Below are 19803 nucleotides of genomic sequence, written 5' to 3' on the forward strand. Positions count from 1 at the left end.
ATCAATTGGGTATCCAGCTAAAGGTAAAGGAGGACCAGGGTTATGAATTCATCAACCAAAGTAGGAAGTTTTATTATTGGCTTTAAGCAGCATGTTGGGCTCCATACCATTGTTCCATTAAAAAAATGAGTTTTAATTGAAACTTATAAATAAATATGGATTACTGATATATATATATATGCCGTAGCGGGCACCCCCTAAGCCCCAATTTAGGGTAAGATTTGCTATCAGATATGTTTCATTTTACTTCTAAACCATTAATTAATGTAACTGTGGTCTTCCCCAGACCCAGATAGGTATAACAAATCTTGAGTTTTAGTGTAGTCAGTGCTGTTACGTGTAAACTCCCAAGACCTCACCTATATTTTAAGTAATACTTGATTGGAATAAGCCTATTACTAAAATAAGCAAAGGTCTCATAATCTCCAAATACATACATATATCCCTGCATTTTATAAACACACTTTCAGGTTTTAATTCTTAACCATCATGAGTCTTATCCTAATACCTTGTGTTTACTTCTCTGTTTTGTTTTTTTTTTTTTTCCCTTCTTTGGATAAAGAAGAAAATCGTCTTTCCCTGTATAACTTTTCACAGCTAGAGAGGAGTTCTCTGCTAGATAATGTGCACTCCCTGTGTGATTCCCCTACACCATCCCTGACAGGCCTGGATTTCCCTTTTCAGAGAAGCAGCTCTCCCTCTCAGGCTGTGGAGTGTTTATTTGAGGCTCTGTGATCATTTACTTCCCAGTTACCTCCCGAGTCACCAGTCTACCATCTTTCAGCTTATTTCCAAACTGGCATTTAGTTTTAGGTGACCTTTTTTTTTTTTCTTCTCTCTTAAAACAGCACATTTAAACAGTAAGTACACTTTGACTTTTGAAGTAGATTAACAACCACTGCAACTGTTAAATGTTGAATTGATAAAGATTTTTGACATTGTAAGCTAGTAGTATCTCCTTTCCCTAACTTATGATATATTTAGTTTAGCTCTTTTAAAAATTATTTAATACTTCTAGACAATATGACTGAAATTCAGTGTATTAGAAATATGTATAATTTTTAATAGAATTTTTTTCCACTGACATGTTAATTCTAGTTCGGTATAAAGCTCCAGGATATGGTGAAATAAGAATTGTTGTTTCTAATTTGAATTTGAGAATGTATTCATTCACCTGGTGTTCTTTCCTTCTTTCCTTCCTGCCTTCCTTCTCAGTAGGGCCCAACATTGATTAAGAATTGGTTCTGTCAAGAATATCTTTGGCAGTCCTTTTCAAATCCAACTTTAATAAATCATAGCTAAGGATGAACACTTAAATAAATGTGTATTTTAAGTGATTTTTAAACTAAGGCCCCTTAGTGGACTGGTGGTGAGCATTTAAGTCTTTGAATTCATCAAGGTTCTTTTTGAAATGCTAATCTCTACAGGAGTATTATCTTTTGTAGGTCTGGAAAGGATGCATTCTTATTAGGTCTAATTCTTTATAAATTGAGACATCATTTGAGAATTGGAAGCAGGAAAGTTTTTTTATTTTCCCTAGTATGTGAATAAGTAGTATAGAGGAAGAAACAAGCAAATAGTCTTATTTTTTTTAATCAGACATTTCATATAGCTAAAATAGCTAAATTTCACAATATACATGCTTATTTTGAAAATCAAACATTTACTTGTAAAAGAATCCCAAACTTTAACAAATATCTTTTTGGTTTGTAACTAGTACAAAGAGAAAGAACTCCTAAAGATATGTGCTTGCTTGGTCTGTTGGGTTGGAAATGTTTACCACCATATACATCACCATGATTATACCCATGTCTGTTTGATTTAGTTTTAGTATAAGATAATGAGAAAACTATTTCATTTCCTGAAATTTTTTTTCTGAAATTGAGAAATAAAGCAAATTATTGTTTTAATGTCTGAAATGGTATTTTCTAAGAATGAAGCTCATAGCTGGATTATGAAGAATTTGTCAATTAAAGTCGTATTTCAGAACATGGATAATTTTAGTCTTTTTGGGGAGTTTTTCTGACTTTCATTTAAATCCATAAGATAAGGGCCATCTTTCAGAAAAAGATGAGACTGATCTTCACTGTCAAAAGTAAGCTGTTTAATTAAATGGAGTAAAAAACTGGGTTTGGTGTTTTTTAATAACTTAGAAAATTTGGAAATCTTTTAATTTAGAAAATTGTGAACTTCAGAAATCTTAGGAATTTCAGTAGACACATAACCGTACAGGGATTTGCTGGATAGGTAGCAAAATACTTTGGTTATGAATACAAGCTTGAAGAGGAACTTATACCCCATAAAAGCATTTTATTGGCACTGAACAGTCAAAAGCTATCACTGGCTTTGCTCACAGTGGCCAGCCTCTAGTGAACCACTAAAGACAAAACAACAAACAGAATAGCATCACTTTTAGGAAAGAAGATACAGAGTAGACATTCCGAAAATGTTTGTTCAATGAAAGCTGATGGTTGAGAGAGTGATATTGGTATCTGATTACTTCTGGAGGCTGCAAAACCTGGGTGTGCTTTGTGTTGCATCTAGACTTCGGAACCACTTACTCAGATTCCTTAGAACATGAGTCACAACTTTCCTCTTGGTTGTCCTGCGGCTTTCAGCGTTGACACCCCTCTCCACTGCGCAATCAGACCTTCTCTTCTGTCGTCTTTATCTCCAAACTCTGGAAACCTCAGCTCTTGACATTTACTTATTTCTTCAGTACCATCCCCCCAAAACATTCTCACCATTTTTAGAATGTCACCTAATAATGCTCTTCTTAACCTCTAGTTTCTCATTTGTGATACCCATAAATAAATATGTAAATACATAAATGAATATACGTATGTGTGTGTGAATGTGTGTACGTCTTCCCCTAAAACAGGCACAGACACACAATTCAGAAAGTCTTTTAAGGGCAACTAGTAATTGTTAAAGTTTGTGGGTTTTTTGGTGAAACCAAAATCTATTTCCCATTTATACTTGTGAAATATGTGAAGGCAGATACCACTTGTCTAGTAACTTCTAGAGGTTGATAAAGCTTCCTTAGGTCTTCCAACCATTCTACGGTTAGCATGGATCCTAGTTCTCTGTACATGCCTAGTCTAGTTCTCCTCTACATGTATTTTGATTGGTCAGTGAATGCTTTTCTTAAAATAAAAAGCTCACACTTTAATAATCCTGATGTGGTCAGAAAATAGATTTTTCATTAAAACTGTTCTTATTCTGTATATTTGTAAATTCCTTTACAGTTTACAGAGTACTTTTATAAAACTATCCTGTGGGGTAGATATTATCCCCATTTTGTAGGTGACTGAGGCTCAGAGTGGTATCCCTTGAGGTTTGCCTGTTGTCCTACAATAGCTAGTGTAGACATTGCACATCTGTTTACCTGGTCTTAATGTTATCATTTTACAAATTCCATTACCCATTTGTCATATTAGATATAAGCCTATTGAGTAATACCACTAGAACCCTTTTCACATGTATTACTGGTTAGATTTCTTTCATACTGTACTTTCCTAATACATTTTAAAAAATCTGAATATATATACTTCTTCGTGCTTCAATTTGTTGAGGTTAGGGTATACTGTTTGTGTATCACCATCTTACAAGTTTGTCTTATGAAAGACAAACTATGTGATTGTAAAGAGATAAATGTTATTAGTAACATTATTAATAACATTTGTGTGAAGAGCTCAGTGATTTTTAATTGAGTAGCTATAATTTTAATTACGGATTCTGTCATCTCTAGAATTGGCTTCCATTTGCATATTTAAATTAACTTTGTAGGTTTTGCTGAGCTTGATAAAAATATGGAGTCAAAGAAAAAGGAAGCAGTTTCACAGAAACTTACTCATTTTTGTAATTTTATTTAAATTCCAGTTAACATAGAGTGTGATATTCATTTCAGGTGTGCAATGTAGTGATTCATCACTTCCATACATCACCCAGTCCTCATCACAAGTGCAATCCTTAGCCCCCATCATCCATTTAACTCTACTCTTGCCAGCCCATCTCCCTTCTACTGGTGACCATCAGTTTGTGCTCTATAGTTAGGAGTCTGTTTCTTGTTTTGTCTCTCTCTCTCTTTCTTTTTTCCTTTTGCTCATTTGTTTTGCTTCTTAAATTCCACATATCAGTGAAATCGTATGGTATTTGTCTTTGACTTATTTCACTTAGCATAACGTTCTAGCTCCATCCATGTCTTTGCAAATGGCAAGATTTTATTCCTTTTTTTTATGACTGGGTAATATTCCATTCTATGTTTATACTACGTCTTCTTTACCCATTCGTCACTCAGTGGACACTTCGGCTGCTTCCATATCTTGGCCGTTGTAGATAATGCCGCTGTGTATCCTTTGGGTAAATACTCAGCAGTGTGACTGCTAGATCATAGGGTAATTCTATTTTTAACTTTTTGAGGAAACTTGATACTGTTTTCCACAGTGGCTATACCAGTTTGCATTCCCCCAACAGTGCAGGAGGTTCCTTTTTCTCCACCTCTTCGCCAACACCTGTTGTTTCTTCTTGTGTTTTTTATTTTAGCCATTCTGACAGGTGTGAAGTGGTATCTGATTCACATTTCCCTGATGATGAGTGATGTTAAGCTTCTTATGTCTGTTGGCCATCTGTATGTCTTCTTTGGAAAAATGTCAGTTCATGTCTTCTGCCCATTTTTTAATTGGGTTATTTGGTTTTTGGTTGTTGAGTTTTAGAAGTTCCTTACGAATTTTGGTTAGTAATCCTTCATAATGTCTGTTACTTGCAAATATCTTCTCCCATTCTGTAGATTGCCTTTTTGTTTTGTTGATTACTTCCTTTGCTGTGCGGAAGCTTTTTATTTTGATGTAGTCCCAATAGTTTATTTTTGCTTTTGTTTCCGTTGCCTCAGGAGATATATCTAGAAGGAAGTTGCTATGGCTGATATCAAAGAAGTTACTGCCTGTGCTCTCTTCTAGGATTTTTATGGGTTCAGGTTTCAGAGGTCTTTAATCCATTTTGAATTTATTTTTGTGTTTGGTATAAGAATGTGGCCCAGTTTCATTCTTTTGTTTGTTGCTGTCCAGTTTTCCCAACACCATTTGAATAGATGGTCTTTTTTCCTTTGGCTATTCTTTCCAGCTTTGTCAAAGATTAATTAACCATATAATTTGGGGTTCATTCCTGGGTTTTCTGTTCTGTTCTATTGATGTGTGTGTCCATTTTTGTGCCAGTACCATACTTTTTGGTTCCTGTAGCTTTGTAATTATAACTTGAAGTCAGAATTGTGACACCTCCAGCTTTGCTCTCCTTTTTCAAGATTGCTTTGGCTATTTGGGGTCTTCTGTGGTTCCAGACAAATTTTAAGAGTGTTTGTTCTAGCTCTGAGAAAAATGCTGTTGGTATTTTGATAGGGATCATATTAAATATGTAGGTTGCTTTGGGTAATGTAGACATTTTAACAATATTTATTCTTCTAGTCTATGAACATGGAATATCTTTGTATTTCTTTATTTCATCTTCAGTTTCTTTTCATTAGTGTTTCATAGTTTTCAGAGTATAGATTTTTCACTCTTTGGTTAGGTTTATTCCTAGATCTCTTACTGGTTTTGGTGCAGTTGTAAATGGAATAGTATCACAGAAACTTTTAAGCTGATACATAGTACCTTAAGTTCCGTGAAAATTCATCTAAACCTTGCTGTTACCCAATGCTACACTTTACATCCTATCCCAAAAGATTATCATCAGAAGACTTACTAGAACCTGCTCAATTGAAGATATAGTATACTTAGGATATCCCAGAAAGCCGATCCACAGAATAAATTATTTTGATATGACTGCTTATTTGTAGAAACATATTTTGGCTCTTATTGATCACTCTTTTCCATTTATTTTATGGAGTTGATGTGTCAGTGGGATGGGCAAGTAGCTGGTTTCAAAGTCTTGAGTTTGGGCAGGCAGCAGAAGAAGAAAGAAAAGGACCATGGTGTAAAGAAAGAGGACGTTTCCAGTGGATAACAATTATCAAGAGAAGCTTCCTTGATGCCTACCTGTTGCACTTCAAAATTAAATTTAGCTTTCTGTGTAATTCAGATGGAAGGGAGCTAAGGTTCTAGACAAAAAGCTGTATATTATTTTCCATGAAAAATGCCCCAGATGCAAACAATAGAGCCAGCAGTCCTTGCTCAGCCTGTCACTCATTTCTGAAGAAATCATCTAGCTCCTAATCCGTTTCAGATTTTCCCAAGAACTAATTACAAGCATGTAGCTTCTAGAGTCTGCCATTTTCTCCTTTTCCAGCACTTATCTTAAAAGTGGTTTTGTGATCACATCTGTAAGGATTAATTCCCTGGAATAGAGTTCATTTTACACCTAAAGATTTAAAACTCATTTAAATTGAGTGGATGTTCTTTTACTGTCTTTGCATCTTTACTGACAGCTGTCTTCTCCACATTGCTTCCTCTGTCCATTCTGGTTTGAGGATCATGCTCTTTTTATAAAGAAGATGGAAGTCAGATGAAGATGGAGCTGCATAGGCCTGCCTTCTCTTGGGGCTTAGCATTATGACACCAGGCTGCACAGTGGCTTTTCTTAATTTTCTCCTATTCCAGACTTAGCTTTTTCTTGCCTTCAACATTGTCCACAAGCTTCAGATCATTATGTGTTCTGATTTTAGTCCTCAAGGATTATGACACTCTTACAGGTAGGTTTGTGGTTTTTTTTTAACCTCCATCCATCTTTTCTAAACGTTCTTTCTTTAGATTTCTCCCCAGTTTCTTTTCTTTGTTAGAATTATTTATTCTTGCATAATTAGAAAGTCATAGTTTAGCATCTTCTGTGGTCTATGAATCACTGTCTCCTATAACTGTGGGACCACCCTGAACCATAGTTTTTTTGTTGTTGTTGTTTTTGTTGATGATGGTGATGTTTTTTTTTTTTTTAACACCTTTTTTGGAAAGCTGTTTTTCTCCAAAAATCTGGAAACAGATGTTCAGGTCTGTTTGTTTAGGAAACATTAAATATCTGTTGAGGTCCGGGTTTGGGAACTGTTCACGATACATGAAGAGGATTAAATCAAGGTCCCTTTTCCTGGAGGAGCTCATAGTCTAGTAGACAAAAACTAACACATAAACAAGTATTTGCAATGCACTGTGGTTAATTGCAGAAATAGCCAGGATACCTGCCATTCAAGGGCTCCAGTCTAAGTCATTCCCATTTCTTGCTTCTGTAAATCCTAAAATTATGCCACAAACGCTTAGGCTTCTGTTATGTTCGCAACAGCCAAACAGTTCTTTTTTGGTCAGAAGTCCAGGATAAAAGTTTCCCTTCTTGTTTCCACCTTGGGGAAGAGAGATTGTCAGGAAGTTACTTTTGCTAGGTTTATCTTCTTCTAGCAGATTCAGACCTCAGATCTAGGGTGGTTGACAACCCCCATGTCTGTGTACTTTTGTTGTTTGTCTTGGTGAAACCATATTCTGGTGACTTCTATATGCTCCCGTGGATAATAAGCGCCCCCCACCAATTGTCTTTGGATCGCCTCACAGTGCTTTGTTCATAGTGCTCAGTTTTGTGTTCACTTGAATGCTTTCCTTTGCACTTCCAATTTTGGATTTTATAGATATCTTATATTTGATTTTTGCCCCTCCCGTTCTTTAGCTCTGTAGCTTCTGTATTCTGGTTCAGGTTCCATCTATTCAAGTCTGTAATGCTTCTGAGATGTACTTACCTTTCGCATTAACTTTTAAGTGTACTTTTTCCTCACAGTCTATATAGCTTTTATATATAGACACCTTCCCATAAGTATTTTTCCATTTTTAAAAAACAGATTCTGCTTCCTTAGATCCTTCATAAGACAGCTATCTGGATGTTTTTCTGGTTCTCATTGGATGATCTGATTCTCCCCTAAAACAGACTTGTAGGAACATTCTAGAAGAAAAAGGTACATATTATGCAAAAACAAAAACAAAAACTATATTTTGAAATACATCTACTATATTTTAGATCAGCTGCCTCTGCTACTCTCTGTTCTGTATGGAATGCCCATGTCCTCTTCAATATCAGCTTCTCGAGTTACCACTTAAATAAACTGCATGCAGAATGGCAGAACAGTTCATTTTCTTCTCTATGCCCACAGGACTTTGTTCATACCAGAAGAGCATTTAGTATCATTCAAACATTCCTTATTTAATTTTGGTGCATTGGATTTTAAAAAAGTGTACACGCATCTCAAACACTATTGAAAACATTGTCATTATAGTGGCTCTTTTCCCTCCGTTTGCATGCAGACAAGCCTTTTGGCACCCCTCAAACTTAGTTGATTCCTGCTTCCAGAAAGATTTTTGTGTCTTTGGAAAGAATGATTTGACTCATAGCATTATACAAATATGAATTAAACAGGCTTTTTAGGGGAAAGTGATTTTTCAGGTCTTCTCAAGCTGGATCTTTGATTCAGCAGATATCTTGAGGCACAAGATACACCCTCACAGGCCTCGCAGTAGAGTTTGAGAGATGTGAGTAAGGGTGAGCAGCAAACATAGTGGGATCATAACAGTTTGCTGCCCAGTGGGTATGGCTCGGGCCACAAGTACTGTTCTAGAATGATCTGAGTGGAAAAAAAAAGACTTCAACTTTTGGAAGATTGAATAAAAATTAATTAGAAGAAATCAGGAAAGCATTCTAGAGAGGGGGAAAAAAAGCACTAAGTAGAGGCAGAGTCCAGGAAGCCCAGGCCATATTTAGCTGACCCTCACGGCCTCTCTTTTCCTGTTTATGTCAGTTCAGCCTTCTATTAGTAATGACAAATTTTGGTGGTTTTTTATTATTACTTTTTTTCAAGTTCTCACAACTATTTTTTTTTTTCACTTGGGTTCTTAGGGTTTTTCACTTAGTTTAATTTCTATTTTCAGATCTATTAAGTCCTAAACATTTTGTGCCCCAGTAAATCTGCTCTGTAGTACTGGCCTGTCTTGATTTATAATAAGCATAATCCTAGAAATTTGAGTGTCATTTCTTTTTGTTTTAAGTAGAATAACATTTTTTTAATAAACCTGAAGGAATTTGTTCACAAGACAGTCATTTTTCCAGCAAATTTTAGTTTATAAATTGAAATTATTTCTGAGGCTAACCTAAAAAGTACAGCATGCCAATACAATAAAGCTTGCTTTCGAGTTCTGGTTCAAAATTTCTGGAGAAATTTTGTATGCTCTTTAAAGTTTGGTTTAACATCTAAGGACAAACATAATTCATTTATATTTGAGTTGCTTAGAGATATGTTGTTGAAGTTTGGAGAAAGTTTAGGGTTTCTTAAAATCCTGTGCTGTTGGAAATGCACTCCATCCAAAACTGACAGGAAATCGTATATATAACAGCATGAGATGGGGTAGGGGAGATGCTGTAGAGAGGGGTACAGCCTGAGACAGGATGGCTGTGTGTCCTAAAAATGCACAAATATTTGAGAGTCTTAACTGGCAAGGAGTAACCATAATGGGAACTAAATTTCAAATGCACAGTGGCTTATACCAAGAAAGATTTGTTTCACTAAGTAACCTAGCCACTGGAGGGAGCCTTTGACTTTGAACTATCAAGGACAGCAGTAAAGGCAAGGAAGATAAAAGCTTTTGGAAAACAAGATCAGGTTGCCAACTGAAACTTTGAGGAGTAACCATTAGACAAGGCTTAGAAACTGAGGAGCAGAATAAACTCTTCTAGACATATTTGGGACTACTGCCCAGTTGGGAAGGGTTTGAGCACTGATAGAAATTGAACTTGAAACTCAAGAGGCCTCTGCAGATAAGAATGGAGTGGCCTACAGCTGAATATGTGGGCCTGTCCTACCTAGCAAACACGAAAGTAGAGTAATTGGTGGTTTATGAATTTGGCTGTATCTAGTCAGTTTAGTTAATAAGGCATATGTGTTTGTCGCTAAAAGACCTTGCAGAGATGGTGCCAAAAAGAAGGTAGAGGAGGGCGTCCAAGAGGAGACAGAAAACCCTGACTGGATGGTACAGATTGTATTAGAGGAAACAAATACTTGGGATGGCCTTTTGTTTTCAGTTTCCCCTTATGTGTGATTTACCTCACAGTGTTGTCATTACACACAAATCTTCTGTCTTCACACTGAGCAGCAGGTACTGTTTTCCATGGCACCGTAATGTGTGGCATAGATGAGAGCAGGATGGGAGGAGGCTGTGCTGTCCCAGTGCCTTGTCCCCACAGCTTCACCCCCAGGGGCTCCTGAGATGGTTTTGCAGTCTGAAACCAATTTGCAAATCACTCTTTCAGGTGAAGATTTTATGCAGACTGGAAAAACTCATTAGCTTGTCACCAGGGACAACTTATAAAGAGCAGGTTTTCCCACAATTTTGCTATCAGTAGCAAAGTTTTTGCATTTCATAATGATGAACACATCGTACTTAATCTGAGGAACAGAAAGGAGAGAAACCCACTTAGCTGCTGTAATGCTGTGTGTTCTTGTGTAAGCCATTCATCTGCTCCTGCTTTAGGATTTTCTGTCAAAGATCTGATGTCAGAATACAGCTTAATTTTATCTTCTAATGCAGTTGACCCTTAAACAATGCAGGAGTTCAAGGCACAGAAAAGAGAAGATATATTTAATATAAATATAAATAATTGAAATACATTTCATAGTGCTGTACTGGAAAAAATACATAAACACATAAATGAACCTGTGCAGTTCAAGCCCATGTTGTGTCAGGGTCAACTGTGAAGCGAGCCATGGCTTAGAAAACATGTCTTCCTCTATACATCCTACTTAGTAGTTGGACTAGTCTAGTGTTGTGGGCGTTTGAGGCTCAGAGTGTCCGTGGAGTAAGTAAAACCACTCTGAATGAATGATTGCTCCTGTCCTTTTACTCCCCGTTCCCAGACATCTCCACATGTGTGCCTCCCTGGTATCTCTTTTTACTAAACTTTACTAAACTTTTCATTTATCAATCACATGCAAGCCGGTGGCATTTCCTCTGTTGCTCATTCAGACTTTAGTTGATGAACTTTTCCTATATTTACTTTGTCTTACCGTCTCAATTTTAAACTCCTTGAGAACAGGACACAGAGTTGAAGCTGTTCCCTTTGTACACCGTACGCCTTCAGTAAATAGTTGCTTTGACTTTGATTTTGGCAGTTTTTACACATACATTTAAAAATTTTTGTTGTTGCTAAAAAACAGATTTGTCAACTTGCTTCCTGTGCTGTGACCAACGTGTTATAGACGGGCTATTAAGTAATCGGCAAGCTGGCCGAATTTTAGACATAATTTCTTCCCTGTGGTGTTCTGATCCAGGGAAACTGAAAGTGTACTGATGATTCTTACCCAGTGGCAAATATGAATGTGATATCTGGCACCTTGAAGGTATTTTAAATTTCATGTCTTTGAATTCTACACTGAAAAATAAAGCTACTACAAACAACTTGGCCTGCTTTCCTGCCCTCAAATTATTTAGACCCGAAAATAGTATTTTGTTGTAGATATCTGAAAATTATAAATTAAAGTTGGTTTTTTTAGCATTATAAAACATTTAAACATTATTTGCAATCCTTTAAAAATATACAGTTCTGGGATGCCTGGGTGGCTCAGTCAGTTAAGCCACTGCTTTCAGCTCATGCCATGATCCCAGGATCCCGGGATTAAGCCCCAAATCGGGCTCCTTGCTCAGTGAGGAGTCTGTTTTTCCCTCTGCCCCTCCCCCTGCTTGTCCTCTCTTTCCTTCTCTCTCTCTGTCAAATAAATAAATAAAATCTTAAGGAAAAAATACTCAGCTCTTCCTGAATATATTATGCTACAAATAATTAAATACTTTAAAAATTGAAATAGTATCATGTCTAACATAAAATATGTTTGGTAACTTGATTTTCATTGTGCTTTGCTTGTGGAAAGTTTGAGGAGATTTCCCATATCTTATTTGTCTTTGCAATATTTTGGTGGTAACAAGGCTTATTATTTGGATCAACTACATAGTCCCTCTGTGAAGATGCTGAGTGTTACCCCTACATTCCCTAGGAGAAGACTGTACAGAGCCAGTTTCTGGCAAGTGAGGGGTCCTCTGCCTTGGCCTTTTGGAAAGTTTACTGTCTATTCAGTATTGAATACTGATAAAAATTGTTAGGTGCTTATCAAATAATAAATGGACTCCAGATTGCTTTTCTCTTCTCTCCTTTTATCCCTACAAGAGACTAAGGCAGATGTTACTCCTACTTATGAAATAGGGCCCTGGGATATTGAGAGACTTACTTAGATACCTTAGATTGTAATAATTACCAGTGTAGAGCTAACTTACACAGTCCATCTGCAATTTTCAGCCCAGTATTTTTTCCATTAGGCCTACTGACTTGTACATTCTGAATTGCACCCCAGTATGAAGACCTGTATCAAGAAAGGGAAATGAAGTTGCATCAAGTTAAGTCCAGTGATCAAAGTTCTGGTACTATCTTAAGGGGAAATATGTTTTCGAGTGGGATTTTTCAGAGCCCTAGATAGAAAAAAACGGACTTCCTTTGTGTTAATGGTTCTCAGCGAGAGATTATATTGGCTCCCTCAGGAGTCACTTGGCTATGTCTGGAGACATTTTTGATTGTCAGAACTGGGGTGTGTGAGCTCCTGGCATCTGGTGGGTGGAGGCCAGAGATGCTACCAGACATCCTGTAATGCATAGAACAGCCCCTCCAGAGCAAAGAATTATGTAGTCCAAAATGTCGGTAGTGTTGAGGTTAATAACCCATGCTGTTGTGTATTACAAGGATCGGATTACCAGAAGCCCTTGTTGCCAGAACAAATTTGAATCAGAGGCAATGGGGGAAGGGGAGGTAAAGAAGATGATTCCAAGTATGGCCAGACTGAGAGAGCTATTTTGATGAAGGTAGGCTTTAGTTAATTTCCCTTCATTTGCCCTTCCTTTGTGCCAGCGCTTGGCATAGCAACAGTGGAGAAAGCTGAAGAACATTTCTCTTCTTGTTCTAAGCTACTTGGAATTAGTGGTCCCATTCCAAGAGCTAAAGATGTCAGTCCCACTTCCCTATGCCACTTGCAGTTTCACTGCAAACCAGTCATCCATTCTGTCAGGGTCCCAAGATGTCTAGGTACATGACTTTGTTTTTTAGCAAGATTGTAAGAATTATAACCTAGCTAATTTATTTCTCAAGGTATCTTATAATCGTAGTTCACGTGGGATGATCTGAGTTTCTCACTGTTTCTGTATCATGTGCCATATGTGAGTTTATTTGGCCAACATAGGGTTGACCCTTAAACAATTTGGGGTTGGGGCACCAACCCCCTGCCCAGCAAAAACCCACATATAACTTTTGACTCCCCAAAACCTTAACTACTAATAGCCTACCGTTGACCGGGATGCCTTACCAATAACTTAAACAGTCAACTAACACATATTTTGTATATGTATTCTTACAAAAAGTTAAGCTAGAGAAAAGAAAATGCTACTAAGAAAATCGTAAGGAAGAGAAAATACATGAGCAGGACTGTACTATATTAATCGGGGAAAAAAAAAATGTGCCTGTAAGTTGACCCATGCAGCTCAAATCTGTGTTAAGAGTCAGCCGTACTCTTGACTTGATTTCATTAGTCTAAAATCAGAGAAACATCTTTTTTAAAAATTTTTGATTTTTAGAGTGTTTTAAGTTTATAGCAAAACTGAGTGGAAATTGCAGAGTTCCTGTATATCCCCTCCCTGTGCACAAGTGTCTTTTGACTTCATTGCAATACTAATTTTCAAATAAACTTTATACAAATGCAAATATTATTCTGTTAATGCAAAATTAGGGGTTCCTTAGTTCCAGTTCTCACTAAATATAAAGCAAAAGTAGGGAGAAAATTGTATTACTAAGTTATGGGGTATTTTCTTCTTCTTGATTCCATGGAAAAGAGGGGCTCAAATCATCTGCATAGGCTTCTTACTGACTTTGGCTACTTAGTTCGATGGCATCGATCTTCCTCAGAATTTTCCCTTGTAGTTATACATCCTCTTTTTATATTGGGGGATTTTATTTCCTTGCTGAGAAGCTTTCCTTGTTTAGAGTTCAGTCTCTGGCTGATGGAAAACCATTTTAAGTTATTTGGGCCGACACTTTGACCACTTTAAAGGTTCAAACGTGCATAGCCACCAAACCTTCCTGTAATAGAGGGTATTTTAGAACTTTGTAGTGTGATCTTGTTAGTGTCTCATGCAGTCGGATGATTGCATTGTTGATCAGAAACCAGCCCCCCAACCCCTGACTTGACTGCCGAGTCCAGTTTGTTCCTTCCGCCAAAATATTTCTCTATCCTGCTAATCATGGCCCGTGGGTATACTGTCATGTTGCCGTGTTTCTTTTTTGCTTCCTTTTAGTCATGGATCTTATAGGCTCCTGGGTTTTCCCTTAAATATTTGGCCCGTTAAAAAGTCAGCTAATAGTCTGTACCATGTAGATCAAGAGAGAGAGCTTGGTGGTATTAAAAAAACAACTCAGATAAGGTCTGGGTTCAAGTCCTTGCTATACCAATGATGTGACCTTGAGCAAATTATTCTGGAGTGTGTTTCTTTATCTGTTAAATGGAGAGGATTCTCTCTGCTCTGCCTACCTCACAACGTGAGGGTCAAATGAAATAATTGACTAAGAGAGGGCCTTGCGAATTGTACAACTCAATGCACATGTAAAGTAGGATGCAGACAGAAGGAGCAGCCTTAAGAAACTGCACTGACTGTGAAAGGAAAGTGGGTTTGAAGAATTTATTTTCCCTTATCTCGCCTTGTCTGTATGGCATAGATGGCCTCTTCTTCATCTTAGTAATTCAGGGATGACTTTTGTTGGGTTTGATTGTAGCTTGTTTTTTCTTATTATAAATCAGGTCAGTAGGGTTAAATGCTTCATTTACTGAAACATGATACCGTTTGGCATAGAACAGTAATTGGTGCAAAGCAGAATTAGAAAATTCTGAATTCACCAAATATCATAGACTGCCTGATAGAGTATCATCATCATCGTCGTCATCGTTGTCGTCATCGCATCATCATCAGTGCTGATTGCTAATAATTCTCTATGCTCTTCTCAAAATCTTCAGTGATAGTTTGACCTACATTCCTATTTCCCATAAAACAACTACTCTGGTAGCCCTGCTTCACCCTTTCCCCTCCAACCAATCAGAGTTTGTGCATTCTGGATGGTGGTAGATCCAGTTAGTTTAGCCACAATTTATAAAAAGCCTTTTTACATTGATAGTGTCTTCCCGTGTATGACACTGTTCCTAAATAGAGCCAGCGAACTAGCTGTAAGCACTCCAGGACTGGAGTTTTAAGTGCTCAGTACAACTGTTGGAACAGAGTAGGTAAACTGTGCTGGAAATGATCCCATCTGAAAGGTAGCTCAGCCCCTGCCTGCTCGGCCTTGATGACTACGGAAATACACTCTTTTCAAATTCAATTCAAATTCAAAAGCCTATTCGTTCCTGCCTTTCTCCTCTGAAATGCATTACCAGTTTTATCATCAGGAAGAACTTAATTATTTGTCCTTTTCTGTTGGCTTATGTTTACTCTTCATAAAATGACTTTTCTTCCATTTAACGGGCTCAGAAATGAGCTCCTATATTGAACTTCGCAGGCTTGATAGCGTAACTCAGCTCAGCCGGCTAAACGCCTCACTGACTCAAACTTCATAATGTAGCTGGAACTCAGTTGTGCTCCGAAGCATGGAGTCTTTAAACCGGATTATTGATTTACAAGCGCAAGATGGTGAAGTGTCTGTAAGGAAGGACAAGACGCTTCCTCTCCCGATCCTTGAGCAAGTCTTTCCTCGCTGATTTCAGGGGCTCCCAGCTCACGAGCAAAATCCTAACCACGTTTATCTTGCTAGGACAACCCATCTTAAGTGCTCAGTAAAGAAAGAATAATTCTTCTCCCGCTTAACCATTAAAGAACAACATATGTTTCTAACGTCAGCTTTTTATTTTTTTTTTTTATCTTTCATTTTTTTGTTGGTAAATCTCCCAGACAACAGCAGTTCTGTAGAGAGTTTAAATATGAAGGAATGGCAGGACGGGCTAAGGGCACTTCTACCCAACATTAACATCAACTTTGGTGGACTGCCCAATTCCTCCTCCCCCTCCAACGCCAACCACAGTGCACCAACGTCCAACCCTGCCACCACCGACAGCCTGAGTTGGGACAGCCCTGGCAGCTGGACAGACCCAGCCATCATCACAGGTAACTTTCTCACTCCTTCAGCTCCACTGACTGCCATCCATTCGGTTTTTAGCACCGATGAGATTTAAAAAAAAAAAAAAACCAAAAAACAGGTCTCTTTGACACTAGCTTCTTCTCACCAAGCCACAAACGTGGTGTGGCCGGTTTCGTGGTCCGGGGTCTTGCAGTCTTGGTTAACTCTGTCGGCCTCGTTGTATAAGGCACTTGGCACCTAGGTTGGTTCTTTGGGTGCAAGGAGGTGCTCATGTCTGATAACGTGTGTGTATTTTTCAGGTATCAAAGTACAAAAGTATCTAATTTATCCTTTTAAAGGAACATACTCCACTCTTTAAAATAAAGCTCTCTATTATAAGGCTCTCTTGTGTACGTATCCCTGTCAGAGAAGGAGAAGCGCAATTGGGAAATGATGGTGTACAACTCTGGGGACTTGGGGACAGTGGGGGATGGTGTCTGTGCAGTGGAAGAAGGGGCACGGGTTTCTGTCACAATGAATCGTCCTTGGGCGGTGGAGGATCAAAAAGAACGTGAGATTAAAAAGGTCTTATTTGGAAGGGGTTGAAGACTAATTTTTCTGTTTCTTTTTGGGTAAACTAATCATACCTTAAAAGTTCTCTGTTGGATGGCTTTCTGGTTCTTTCTGCCCACACTCACCATTTTCCCCTCTTGTTTTCTTTTCTCTCCTCAGGTATTCCAGCAACTTCAGGAAACAGTTTAGACTCTCTTCAAGATGACAATCCTCCACACTGGCTAAAATCCCTTCAGGCCCTCACAGAGATGGACGGCCCCAGTGCTGCTCCGTCACAGACCCACCACAGCGCCCCCTTCAGCACACAGATCCCTCTGCACAGAGCCAGTTGGAATCCCTACCCACCTCCTTCAAATCCTTCCAGCTTCCACTCCCCACCCCCAGGCTTTCAGACAGCCTTCAGACCCCCCAGCAAAACCCCCACAGATTTACTACAGAGTTCAACACTGGACCGCCATTAGGGAAAGAGGAGAAACCATTAGAAAATGCAGGATTTGTCCCACCCTGTTTTCTCCCCCCTCAGCCCACCCACTGCTCCCTTCTCATCTCTTACGTTCTGAAGAATCCAGTTCCTGATCAATTTTTTTCTCCCCGCCCCCAGATGCAATGCGATCACAGGGTCATTACCATCTTCTTTTTTTTTTTTTAATCGTAAAAGTTTCTGTTGATCCAGCATTTGAGTGACACTGTTGAATGTTTCCTAAAAATGCCTTTTTTAAGGAGGGGAAAAAAAAAATCAAAGGGCAGTCTCAATACTTAGAAAATTACTGTCTGTCTGTTGCGCATAATAATGACATAATCTGCTTAGCAGAAAATGACGATTAATCTTTAGGAAAGGTCAAGTAAATGCATTATCAACTGCAAAAGTTTGAAAACCAGGTTAATTGAAGTGAGATTGCTAAGTGCATGGGGGAAAGCAGTGGTCCTGGCATCCATCTTGTATTCAGCTTATCACTATTGCAGGGGAAAATGCTTTTAATTTAATTCAATTTTTAATTCTTTCGGCAAGTTGATGGAGAGGACTTGATTGTGTCATTAAGCAAAAGGATTTATTGGAAGTTGATAGAAAGACAAATCGATGTGTAGTAGTAACGGGCCTATCGCTAAAGAGTTTACGAGGAGGGGAGAAGTGATTTTTTTTTTAAAGGAGAAAAAAATTTTGGGCTTTAGATTTAAAGTAAATTGAAATGTTTTAAAGAAGAAAAGTATTCACAGATTTAATACCTATGCATAACATAAGAGCTGAAATATAAGTGATTTCTTCAGTCTTTCTCCTCTGTCAGAATCTTTTTTTCTTTTACCTTAAATTTGCCTGACTAGGGCGTTATCTCTGAGATAGCACTGCTCTGGGGCCATCTGATCACCATCAGGAGCAAATCTCTGACCTCCTTGCCTGCAGCTTTTACTTAACCCTGTAGTTTCTGGACGTTTGTGCAGTATTGAAAAGACAGGAGAAAAGAAAACAGAAACCTGGTTATAACCTGACGCTAAAACTAAAAACAAGGAAATGTACCTCTTTCTTCAGAATTAAAACTAAAATCTTAAATAAAACAGAAAACTTGATGATGACCCTTGGGTTTTCTTGTTTTTGTTTTTCCATTTTGTTGTATGTGACTTTGAGACATTTTGTGACAGCAGTCATCAGATGTTTCCATTGGTTTTCATGTTCAACACTAGGAAAAATGGTACAGAAGAAGAAATGAGAAAAGGAATTCATCTTCTTGTCTGTCTTGACCATCTTGAAGATCAGCCCACCTTGTCCTCAAGAGTTCCTCTTCCTGCGGCTTTGGGTAGAAGATACCTCCCTGTGCTATCGTGTTATGTAGACCCAGCCTTCCCAGCTGAGAAGCCTCATGTGCCAGACAGGAGCAAATGAGCTGTTGGTGTGCTGAGATGTTGGTTGGCTTGAGAGGCCTGGAGGGACTAGCCGGTGTGGCATGCACGTAGCAGTGCTATGTGTGAGTGCTGTTCTGGGGAAGAGATTGGGAGACCATAATGTCTCTGACGGAGACATCCCACAGGCAGAGCTTCTATGGCCAGCCCATTCTAGGGAGTACCTAACAGTGGGAAGATGGTCACAGCACTGATGGGAAGAGGGTGGGGGCCAGAACGAAGCATTCCCTACCAGATTTCTAAGATCTGCATAGTTTGCATTTCCTGGCTTGGATTACATTCCCAAGTCCAAAGCTGGAGTTTGCACCTTTTCAGCCATATCCAGTAATGGAATCATTGTCAAATGAATCAAGTTGATCTTCTAAATCATGCATTCTGTGCTTTCAGATTGATTTCTTTTTCTTAACTATACTTTGTACTTCAAAATGCACCAAAAACAATTTCAGCACAGTTATTGAAAAACATAAACAGGCTACTCTCAAATGTCACTGCAAATAGATGTTACCTCATGAATAGTAAATTGAGTTTTTTTGTTTTGTTTTGTTTTGTTTTTAATTGAAATGTTCGTGTGGTAGAGGACTAGGAACTGCAGATTCTTTTTGCCCTGTGAACTTGGCTTCGGTCTCCCGAATTTTCACATTGTACTACAAAGTGATGGGTCAACACACAGATAAAATTCAGGTAGCAGTGAATTGTAATCAAGGCTTTTGGGGAAGGGGGGCTTGGATATTCCTGAGATATGGATATATCAATAAAAATGTTGCTTGTTTCTGTAAAAGAAGGGAAATTCGACCTCGCAGTCTGTGCTGTGATTGTATGTATGTTCAATGAATCATATAAAACATAAATGTCATTTAAAGAATAATCATGAAACAATAAACACCTATTGCCTACCACCCAAGTTAAACGTAGAACCTGCACTATCTTAAGGACTCCCTCCCTGCCCCTCTCCACTTACACTCCCTTTCCTCTTCTCACCATGCACAAACAACGATCATCTCGATTCCGTGTTCACCGTTCTTTTCTTGAGAGTCTTGCCATTTAACCTATGTCTCCCTGAATGATTGTTTGGACTGGAAAAGCTGAGCTGTAAACCACAACCTAGCCGCGCAAGGAAAAGGCAGTACTGTCGTTGTTACATCAAGGCATTTAGAAGAAGAAGATCAACAAAACCTTCTCTTGGTTTTAGCTTCCCTGATA

The 19803-nt window shown here is 38.3% G+C and overlaps 1 protein-coding gene across 4 annotated transcripts in view; it reads left to right on the top strand.

Annotated features, from left to right (window-relative positions):
- CNOT4 (CCR4-NOT transcription complex subunit 4) overlaps positions 1 to 18279 on the top strand; it is a 137618-nt gene extending 119339 nt beyond the window's left edge. For 2 of the 4 annotated variants that reach the window (XM_032868556.1, XM_032868566.1), the window contains exons 11-12: positions 15972 to 16184; positions 16870 to 18279. In XM_032868556.1, the coding sequence (XP_032724447.1) occupies positions 15972 to 16184; positions 16870 to 17171 (515 nt within the window). In that variant the 3' untranslated portion in view covers positions 17172 to 18279. The remainder of the gene's footprint in view (positions 1 to 15971; positions 16185 to 16869) is intronic. The other 2 variants (XM_032868574.1, XM_032868583.1) reach the window with 1 other exon arrangement.
- Positions 18280 to 19803: the final 1524 nt, after the last annotated feature.

This window comes from Lontra canadensis, unplaced genomic scaffold, assembly GCF_010015895.1.
Source record: "Lontra canadensis isolate GAN:19392208 unplaced genomic scaffold, GSC_riverotter_1.0 scaffold2, whole genome shotgun sequence".
NCBI classification, from domain to species: Eukaryota; Metazoa; Chordata; class Mammalia; order Carnivora; family Mustelidae; genus Lontra; species Lontra canadensis.